Consider the following 10,710-nt stretch of genomic DNA (forward strand, 5'->3'; position numbering starts at 1 on the left):
TGTGACTGAAAGGTCACGAAAGGCGGACCTACCTACATGTGGTCCCCACACAAACCCCCCCCCCAAATGCATGGCCCACCATGCAAGTGTATGCATGCGCACTCATCCACGTCATCTATTCTTTACACCCACCGCTACTCAATCTCGGCCGTCAGATCTCTGAATCCCTCGAGATCCTCGCTCCCAACTCTGCCTTTATGTTGAAAACAGCGACCAGTTATCATACGCAAATGTTCCCTTCACCTCACTTCATACTTTTCAGCTTTAATGGTTTATGCCATGCACACGTGTCACCCTCCCATACGCCCTCTTCAACTCGGCTAGGCAATATACCCACTCGTACCAAGTTATCATCTCGTTCCATCGCGAGAAATAAATAATTTAAGGAACCCCCTAAGTTGCCCATACGGTGGGCCCCATAGCTTCCAACCCTCCTCCCAACTGGATTTTCCAATTGCAAACTTTCGAAATGACATAAAACACCCTGTCTCTTCTTCGAATTAACATTCAACTGCCATTCAGACATCGCATAAAAAGAAATATCAAAACCAGAAAAAGCTGAACACCAACTATTTACCAACAAACACATCGAATATCGTAAATCACAATAATTTTATCATTTTCCAAGCCAAAAGAAAAGAAAACACAATAAAATTAAAAAAAATAATTATCAGAGAGAATTTGATTTTCTTCAATAACGAAGCGATCTCTCTCTCCGTCGTCTCTTCTGCTCCTAAAACTGTTTCCCTCAATCTAAACCATCGGTGATGATCTCCGAGAGAGAGACGCGCCATGATAATCGAGCACAAATTTCCTCCGAAACTTTCTCGAGAATTAATTTTAATTTTCCCGAGAAAATTCAGAAATGTTTTTTGTTTCATTTCTACAAATTTAATTATCAAACCCGGACGATCTTCGCGGCCTTGACCACGGGGTTTTCTCTCGCGATGGCCTCGCGACCCGCGGCCTTGTAGTCGTAGCTGCACACGTGGCGGTCGGAGTACCGGTGCTCGGAGCAGAAGAGTTCGCCGCACCGGCAGCGGAATCCGGTCAACCCGACCTTTCTCCGGCATCCGGAGCAACGGTTTACAACTCGCCGATTCGCCGATTCGTCCGATCTCGCGATCTCGGACGCCGTCGTTCTGCGGGTGATCTCGGCCGGAGCCTCGAAGCTAAAGGAGCTAGATCTCGGACTTTTCTCGCCGGAAAACTTCAAGGTCACAGCCGAAGATGAGGTTGCTGTGGTGGTGGCTGAGGAGGCGTTGAAGCACTTCTGGCACATGTTGTTGGTGGAGGGATTGCCTGTGACGCCGCAGTTGTTGACGCAGTGCGTTAGAGTTTCGGGGACCTTGAACTCCGTCTCTTCCTTCTCCGCTCTCTGAGCCATTTTTTTCATTCAGATTCCTTCCGATCGATCGATCTATCTCTCCTCTTCTCTTCTCTGATTTTTTTTCTTTTTCTTGAGATATAGATAGAAAGTATATGGAGGTTGAGGTTTTCTAGAGAGAGAAAAAGAAAGTTGTGGTTTCTAGAGAGAGGGAGAGAAGAGAGAGGTTTGAGAGGTTTGGGTGGGCGAGGGAGGAGACAGGGAAATGGGGATATGAAGGACTGAAAGGTCGGTAATGGCGATGGAATATGGGCCTCATAGAGACGCGTATAAAACATTTCTGCGTTTTATTTTTACTAAAATACCCTTCCTCCTTTTCTTTAATTATGACCTTTTGCTTAAAGAACTAAATTAAATTTTAAATTTTAATTATTTTGGTTCTTTGGTTTGGCTCAGGTTGCTTGTTCTAGATTGGTTCTGACGTGGTAATCGTCATTATTGAGAAAAGGCTATCCCTGACAAAGCTTATTTTAAGGTTCGGTGGGACCCGCTTTTTTACCCACATGCAGCATGATATCAATATGCAGCCGTCTGATTGATTCTATTGGTGGCGGATGTTCTGATTTCTTTTTCATTTCTTTATTTCCAATATAAATAACTCAAAAGATTAAATATGAATTCGTCTCTCTGGATTTTTATTTCTTTATTGTTCATCAATCATACAATAATTTATTTATTCATTTTTTTTTTTACACAAATTAATTGGTTTTCTACTCTTATGCAATTGTTCTCATTTCATTGTTATGTAGTGGACTCACATGCATATTATTAGAAAAACCACTTTATACCTTCTCAATAATTATTTGGTGTACCATTTCTGTAATAGATAGTAGAAGAAAAAATAAACGATATAGTCGTTAAGATCGTTCGAATAACAACACTCAAATTAAGAGGAGTTCCAAGTAGGGAAATATGAACAAATCAACGATTCAGGAGTTCCAAGTAGTTTTAGCGCAATTTTTGTTCGTTTTAGTTTTGTTTTTAGCATGTTAATTTATTGTCATTTTAGAATTGGTGTTTTAGATGTCATGTCGATGTCTTTAACGGTATAGTTAAAGTTTATTTCCTAAAATTGCTCTTTGATAAATAAAAAACAAAAACAAAACTCAATTTATATTATAACGGAATGCATGTTAATATTTTGATTTTATTTTAACAATTAAAAATTATCTTACACAACAAATGCTTCCAAATTACGAAACCCCCTTATTTAGTCATTCTCATGATTTGCTATAAAGCTATCACATATAAAAAGAATGCTTGAAAAGCAATTTCTTACTTCTTTTTTTCTACCTTTAATTATCTTGCATTGGAATAAAAGCTGCCTCATGGATGCCTTCCCAATTTAGGGTGATTGACATCAAAGCCTACAAAAATTTATTTCATATGGTAAAGTATACATGTCTTATAAAGCTTCATATTCTTTTTCTTTTTCTTCATTCTTTAAAAAAGATTTTTTTAATTTAAAAAAAAAAACCAAGAAAACCATCATGAAATTAAGCTGAATATATATATATATAAAGCAAAATGCAGAGAATGGTAAAACATTCAAAATACCATAAAATGCCTTTGATTATTGCAAACATTAAGAATTGAAATTATTAATTAAATAAGGATAATATAATAAATTCACACTTTGTTATATTTAAAAAAATTAAAAAATTAAAATTCGGATAATGAATTCAATTTTTATAAAAGCAACTATTTATTATCTTTTTTTATTCTAAAATAAATTTAATTTTTTTTTAAAAAAGAGTCTATCACAAATACGAAAGCGCGTGTAGAGAAACTAATCTAAATTAAACAAGAATTTGAAAAAGATTATTTAAAAAAGTGGGTGTGAGATGAGAGGGATATTTCCTGTCGTCCACTAGGACGAAAGGAGTAAATAGTTTATTATTTGTTGTTGTTGCATTGCATGGGTAAAAGAAGAGCAAAACAAAAAAAATTAAAAAAAATTAAAAAATGTACGGGATCCTAGAAGAATTGCACTGCAAGTGGAAGGGCAAAATGGAAAACGGGGAAAAATCAGAAAGCCCCACTGGGGAATGGCGGTGACAGGGGCAATTTCTCGCGTCCAGGTTTAAAAGGCCAAGCCGCCCTGACTGACCCATTTCCTTGTCTCAGGAAAAAAGTCGCTCTCTCTGTCCTCGTCCAACGCACACGTGTACGTCACACGCGTCGTCGTCCCCCTCCTCTACGTGTGCCAATATGAGGAGCCAAACAAAATACGCAATATTGCTGTTCACCGCAAAAACAAGACAAAAAAGAAAAGAAAAAACAACGCAAAAACTATTTCAGCGTCCTTCACCTACTTTCCCCATGTTACGTTAAGATTTTAACTAGTGTTTCTATTTTAGTTAGTATAAGTTTGGATCAATTTCAAAGTGTGGAAATTATGATATTTATTCAACGTTGTAATTACAGAATAGGAATATAGAAGGGAGAAGTCAATAGAGTCTAGCCCAATTAAGTTTGATTGAATAATTTAATTGGAGCACCAAAATGTAATTCAAGGACAGGACAAGTACATCAACCATTTCGGTCAATTTTCAATAAAAAAACAATGATTTCACAACCGTATATTTCGCTCGATGAGACTTCTTTATCCCGTGCAAATCATTTATTCGTGAGTATAAAATATTTTGTGGAAAAAAAGCTAATTGATATTTTTAAAATGATTAATAATTTGGGCATGAGGACATACATCCAAGATTTCAAAGTGTTCGCGGTACAAATATGACATGAGGACATCCATCCAAGACTATAGTTTAATAGGTGTGTTGAGATTTTTCTTTTTGTGTTTTTGATAAATTATTTTTGTATTATATTAAATTTTAATTTACAGAAACGAAGAATGCCTCGTTCATGGTAATGAGGGAAATAATGTCATTTTTCAAAATAAGTTGTGTTGTTAGGGAATTTCAAAGTCTTTTCACGGCCATGGTTTTGAAAGAGCGCAGCTGTTTCTCTCTCTCAGCACTAATAATAAATTAATGCAGCGGCATAATCTGAGAACCGCTGTGGGTTGAGCCCACCACTTGACTGGGTCCAAAGGATAGTGACTAATTGTTATAGCAAAGTCAAACACGATGAGATAGACGGCTCTGACTGGATGCCACGCGGTTCACACGTGGCCGACGTACCTTGCTGGATAGCAAGTGGGCAAAAAGGGTCGGTCACAGATGACCCAGCCCCACCACCAGCATCTGACCTCCCTCAACTTCCAACAATATTAAGATTGGGATGGGCGTGTGTGGGCCCTATGCTCATCCTACCTAAAAGGTTCATCATGTACATCTTATTATATATTTTTAGTATAAGTATTAGGCTTAATTAAGATACAGATTAATCTGGTCCATATAGTGTTAATTGGCATCCCATTCGAGGAATGCTAGCTACAACCTCTTTGCATTCTTCGTTTAATTTGTTCCATGTCTATTTTATTCATACATAAATTTATGTACTAGCTACATCCTCCTTGTATTCTTCGTTTAATTTATTCTACGTGTACTCTATTCATACATAAATCTATATAAGAAGAGTATAAGATGGAAGTGTTCCTCTTTATTATTTATTTATAGTATTATCTAAGACACATACTAATCTAGTCAACAGCATGTGTTTCACGTTTTATAAAAACATGACTGAACAGCAAATTTATATTTAGAGTTAGGGGAATAGTATTAAGAAGCTATTAGAATTTCTGAAAATTCTTATATTTTCTAACTTTTGGTGGGTTTGATTGAACTATTTTCACTATGGTTTTGATGAACTTATGAATGTTGGATTCAAAGAGACCTTCACTAATACTCAACTCCAATTCAATCCAAGCCGAACAACCAAATGAGGGTAAGGCCGAGAGATAAAGAAAACTACAAGCATTACACGCGCGTTACTTGAGCATACTACTACTTTGGCTTAAATTAAATACTCAACAAGCAAAATAAACAAGATCCAAAACATCATCCATAGCAAAGCCAAGTGACAGCTTCCTGGCCCTCACCAACGGCTGGGATTATTACACACAATCGTTCCTGACATTTGAAATACTCCCACAACAGCTTCCAACCATCTATAACACAAGAGACCTAACATAACAAGATCAACTTAACATAAGCAGAAGCCACATGGGTAGAAATGAGAGCATGTGTGCAATAGATAAAAAGATGAACCCTCATTCCGAGACATTTATCAGATTTTGTCCAGCTTTTCGGCCTTCACAACCGGGTTGGCTTTTGCTATAGCATCCTGAGCAGCACTTCGGTAATCATAGGGGCAGTTGTGTTTATCTGAGTAACGATGGAGTGAACAAAAGAGATTTCCACAACGGCAATTGAAGCCGGTTAGACCAACACGTTTCTTGCAAGTTCCGCACCTGTTTGGAGTCTCTTTCACCTTCTCCTCACTCTTAATGTCCAAAGATGGAGTAGAGGAAGCCTGTGTTGAGATGAGCATCAAATCTGCGGACCCAGCTTGTACATCTACATCAACAGTAGCAATAGGCTCCTTCCCTCTGTCATTGGGATTGCCATTCACAGCACAATCAATGGATGCTGCAGCAACTTTAGCCTGTTCTTGCTTCAATACCAAGTCCTTGTGGCATTTGGAACACAAATTCATTGTTGCTGCACTCCCAAAGAATCCGCAGTTGTTGGCACAGAGCTTGGGAGCTTCAGGAGGAGCTTGACACCCTGTCTCGTTGTGCTCCATTTTTTTTTAAATTTTCCTGCACCATAATTCCTTAAGGTCTCCAAAAATATATGATAACACAACCAAAGGTAGAAATCTCTCCCCACCTGACATCTACAATTCACCCACTAAATTAAATTCAACATAGTAGTTTAAATCTTTAGAACAAGACATGAAATGACCAGTCCATATCTTTGCTGTGACGGAAAAACTATATGGAAATGTAAATCGTCATTTCTAAGTACCATACTTGAGGGAAAATGACTCTTTAATTGTATATTTTAACCATGACACCCTAAGAGGATCTTATCAGTTACCTAAACTTAGTTTGAGGTTGGCTCTGAATACTCATCTTGGTTATTTAAATATTATTACATTGGTTTCACAAAAACGAAAACAAAATTCAAATGGATAATCAAGAAAGACCTTAAGGTTTCACTTGTACATAAAGGAAACAGGAGCAAATAAGTTTCCATTAGAAATCATTTTTCAGGGCCCTGCATATTAATAGGAAATTTTTTACATTTTAAAAAGTATAATGCAACATCAGATGCATCAATCAAGAGTATGCTCCCTCAAACTTTACCAAAGAAATCAAACAGAAAATCAGTGCGCCCCTTCTCTTGCTATATACCCTTCCAAAGAACCATATTATTAGATGGTCAACCCTATTCAATGACAAATTTATGAAGAAAAAGATGGCTTTCTGCTTTATTGTTATCGTTCACAAATGATGATTTAATCATGCTTTGCTATCTTCATTAATGATTAATGGCTTCATAGTAGGATTAAAAAGACCTTATACTTCTAATCAGATACTTTCATGACATTCAACAAAATAAAGAGAGAAGCAAAGAAATTATAGCAGCAACTCTCCAATATTCGACGCATACAAAAGAGACTGACAATGACACCCCATAAGGCATAGACATTTCTTACTTCTGCTGTCCCAAATCACAGTGAAACCATACTGACAAATAGACAATTCATTGTTTACAGGGCAAAGCAAAAAGTAGAGAACACCATTCCTGCAACTACCTAGCAATACAAGTATAAAATATCTGCAATTCCTGCAAGTATATGAGTATAAAACATGCACAATCTGAAATGTATATTCAATTCACTGGATGCCAAAACCCACAGATACAGTATTGGAAACCCAAAAACTCAACAACAATAATAAATTCAATCCCTTTATTTCATTCCAAGAAGAAAACCTACCATTTCTTCAACTGACTCTTAACAAAGACTAACTAGCCATCACTGTCACCAACTTCCAACAAACACCCTTGTATCACACAACAAAATGTCTTCTGTTCTATCTATTGTTGTTTTGTTTTTGCCTTACTTTTTTCCCTAATGTTTTCATTGCCTTCATATAATATTTGCACGTCTTCTAATATTTCATAACCTTCTAACTTGTGGTTGGGACTTCCATTCAGTCACACTGGACAGAAGCAAGCTTCATGTGTCACAATGACTTGGCTAAAGTAGAGATTATTATTGAAGCTCTAATGACATTTCTAACTATGAAGCCTGAATATGAAACTCATACAAATGAAAAGAGTTCCATTTAACTAGACATATCATTTAAAAGTTAGGAACGCTAAAGAATGGTCGCTTTTTACTTTTCTTTTTCTGCTAGGGAAAAATAATCCTTGGTGTATGACAGTATTAGTAGTTTTCACTTTGCCACCCTAAGATTTAGAAGGTGAAAACTTTCGTCAACATTCTTTATTCTTTTAATTGTTCAACAAGTTAAACAGAAAATACAACTTTGCAAGAACATGAATGTCCATTGAAAAGAAAAGTGTGTAGTTCATCCATCATGACAGAGACAGACAGACAGACAGACAGAGACAGAGACAGAGACAGGTTAACAGAAGAGCAGGGAATAAATTTTGCAATTTTTTCATCTTGTCCGAGAGAGTTCCATCAATGTAAATTCAGAGATTAGCTTTTCTGATTGGTTATGCTTTGCAACTCAAGAGCTACACATCAGCTTATGCCTATTTGTGGGCATTTGACACAACAAGCCTTGGCTAAAACCTTCATGAAAATAACAGGCTAAAACCTTCATGAAAATTCGCCAGTCAGCATAATAACCACATAATCATACTTCTGCTAAAATGCTTTACCCAAAAAAAAAAACAAAAAAAAAACACAACAATCCAAACATTAAACACATAAATTTGCTCAACATTGGGGCAGATAGTAGCGATTGGAGCATACAACTATTGACAGGAACATGGCCCTCTTTGTCCTAACAAATTAAAATACCCAGTTAAGGTAAAATCACCATCAGAAGAAAATACGTGGATCTTTCTGTAAACTCAATGAACCTTACAAAAAACCTCAAAACAATTGAAACTAATCCCCTTGTTCTCGATGCAAGGCTAGGAAATCATGAGACAATCTAAAAACTCATATAATATTGCACTCCATAGCTTTCAAGAAATTAGCTTATCAGACAGCTCATGAACAATACTCAAAAGCCCTTCCACATGCTTGTTCCTACCTTTCATTTTCTCTCTCTATTTTTTGTAAAGAAAGAAGAGAGTAAATGGATGGTTATGACGAATTCGAATTCTTTTTCGTGGTACTGAGTCATTGACTTCTTCATAGATTTATATTAATACATAAAACATACTCATCAGAAAACCTAACCTCTTACATACATATCCCCTTTTCAAGTCTTGAAAGAAGAAGTCATGTAATCAACTTTAAGCTAATTCACCATGGCCAATGAAAAAATAAAGACACAAACCACTTTAACCAACTCATCAAGCTAAAAACTTGCAAAAAATTCATAATCTGCACAAAAGAACCTTAATTTCTTATTGTTAACATCACAAACTTGGAATTAGCACCAGGGTTTCCATCAAAACACAAAACCCACCATCATAACCACATATTTTATCATATACATAAATTTCTGAGCGTCTTCAACCATTTTGAACATGTTTCATCAAAATAAGCAGAACCCAAAAACGATTAGTGACAGAAGAGCAATCTACGACTCACCTGTTCGCAGAGAAACCAACCTCCTCAAAGTAGAACCAGTAATTCACAGAGAGATGGTCCCTATCCGCTCCCCTTCAATGAATAAATAATTAAATTATCAAAATTTTGAAAAATCGAACACTCAAATAGAGAGAGAGAGAGAGAGAGAGAGAGAGAGAGAGAGAGAGACGAACCCTAAAGCGAACAGGAAAGAGGAAGGTGTCAGAGGAGGAGAAATCGAAGCCGCCTGTTCCAGCTGGGATTTATAGGCGATGAGGAAGCGTGGACGTTGAGCGAGAGCAATGATATGATGTGTTCAATATGTTACGGTTTAAGCCACGTTTCTGATTTTCATTGGACGAGAGGGAAAACCGTCAGAAAATGGTTTTAACGTATTTGAAATAAGAAGTAGTGAACCAATCAGGTTCTGGAAAACACAGATTTCACATAGGCTCAGCCTTACCTGATATTTTTTGTCCTGGAGTGGAAGTGAGTTGCGTGCCCAGTAATGTTTTGTTTTTGTTGGGTTTTTTCTTTCTTGATGGTACGTGCGCAGTGTTTTGTCAGTTTCTTCAAAATGTTATTTTTTTGGGTGTGGTTTTATCGGAAAAGCTCGAAGAGGAAAAGAGAGCGACTCACGTACGATTTCTTTACTAAATTACCGATCGTCAATTACGCCATTTTTGTATAATAGGCGTCACGAAGTATTTTTAAAAGTATGTCGTTCAATTTGCTATAAAAGAGTGTAATCTTGATCCAACTAAACTGCAATCTATGTACTTCAATGCCTGGTTTTGTATTTCGAAAACTGCCCAACTCAAAATGACTATCCCGTATTATTTTTTTCAACACCTTTTGATTTTTTTTTTTGGGAGCAATAAGTCTTTAAATTTGTGCATGATTCGCATTTTAGTCATTAAACTAAAAAAATGATTGTTATAGCACCTCGCTAGTTTTATTTTTAAATATCAAAATACGAATCGGGCACAAATTCATAGACTATTGTTTCTAAATAGCCTATTTTTTATATATTAATTGTCACATTTTGAGTGGTAAATCACATATTTGAACAATAATATGAGAGTCAATTCAATGTTAAGAGGGAACCATATGTTGGAAAATAGTGTATAATTACTATATTATTCTCATATAAAATTCAAGAAACATTAATGTAATTAAATGCACAGTTTAATGCATGTGTACTTGACCCCCCCAAAAAAAAGTATGGGTTAACATGATAATCGGTCAAGGCTAGTATTTTATAATATGTCTTTAGTACAATTTGCAGCCACTATGTTGTTCATGGTTGACCGACACTTGTCTCTTAGAATACAATAATCACGTTATTACGGTAATAGTATCTTAAGCTATAAGATACTATCGAACCACAATTATGCTGAACACTCTCTCGTATAAACTCAAATCCCTATTTTGAGTGTAAGTGACGCACAAAATGCTATGACTTCATTTAGGGAATGTTTGGTAGTGCTTTTGGATTGACTAAAAGCACTTTATGACAATAAAAAACGCTTGTAGTTGCATTTGGCAGAACAATTAAAACGTACTCACTTCATGGAGAAGCACATACCATGTGCTTTTTAGGAAGTACTTGAATTTTTAACAAAAAA

General features: G+C 36.2%; 2 protein-coding genes across 2 annotated transcripts; both read right to left on the minus strand.

Annotated features, from left to right (window-relative positions):
* Positions 1 to 542: 542 nt before the first annotated feature.
* Positions 543 to 1,639, minus strand: LOC117618651 (zinc finger A20 and AN1 domain-containing stress-associated protein 5). Its single transcript, XM_034348323.1, has one exon. It carries the CDS (start codon positions 1,394 to 1,396, stop codon positions 899 to 901), a length of 498 nt encoding a protein of 165 aa, XP_034204214.1. The 5' UTR covers positions 1,397 to 1,639; the 3' UTR covers positions 543 to 898.
* Positions 1,640 to 5,286: 3,647 nt separating this feature from the next.
* LOC117617176 (zinc finger A20 and AN1 domain-containing stress-associated protein 8-like) lies at positions 5,287 to 9,341 on the minus strand. The gene is made up of 3 exons (XM_034346457.1): positions 9,277 to 9,341; positions 9,104 to 9,175; positions 5,287 to 6,116 (listed from the first exon to the last, which is right to left on the minus strand). Exon 3 carries the CDS (start codon positions 6,098 to 6,100, stop codon positions 5,582 to 5,584), a length of 519 nt encoding a protein of 172 aa, XP_034202348.1. The 5' UTR covers positions 6,101 to 6,116; positions 9,104 to 9,175; positions 9,277 to 9,341; the 3' UTR covers positions 5,287 to 5,581.
* Positions 9,342 to 10,710: the final 1,369 nt, after the last annotated feature.

Source organism: Prunus dulcis, chromosome 2 (assembly GCF_902201215.1).
Source record: "Prunus dulcis chromosome 2, ALMONDv2, whole genome shotgun sequence".
NCBI classification, from domain to species: domain Eukaryota; kingdom Viridiplantae; phylum Streptophyta; class Magnoliopsida; order Rosales; family Rosaceae; genus Prunus; species Prunus dulcis.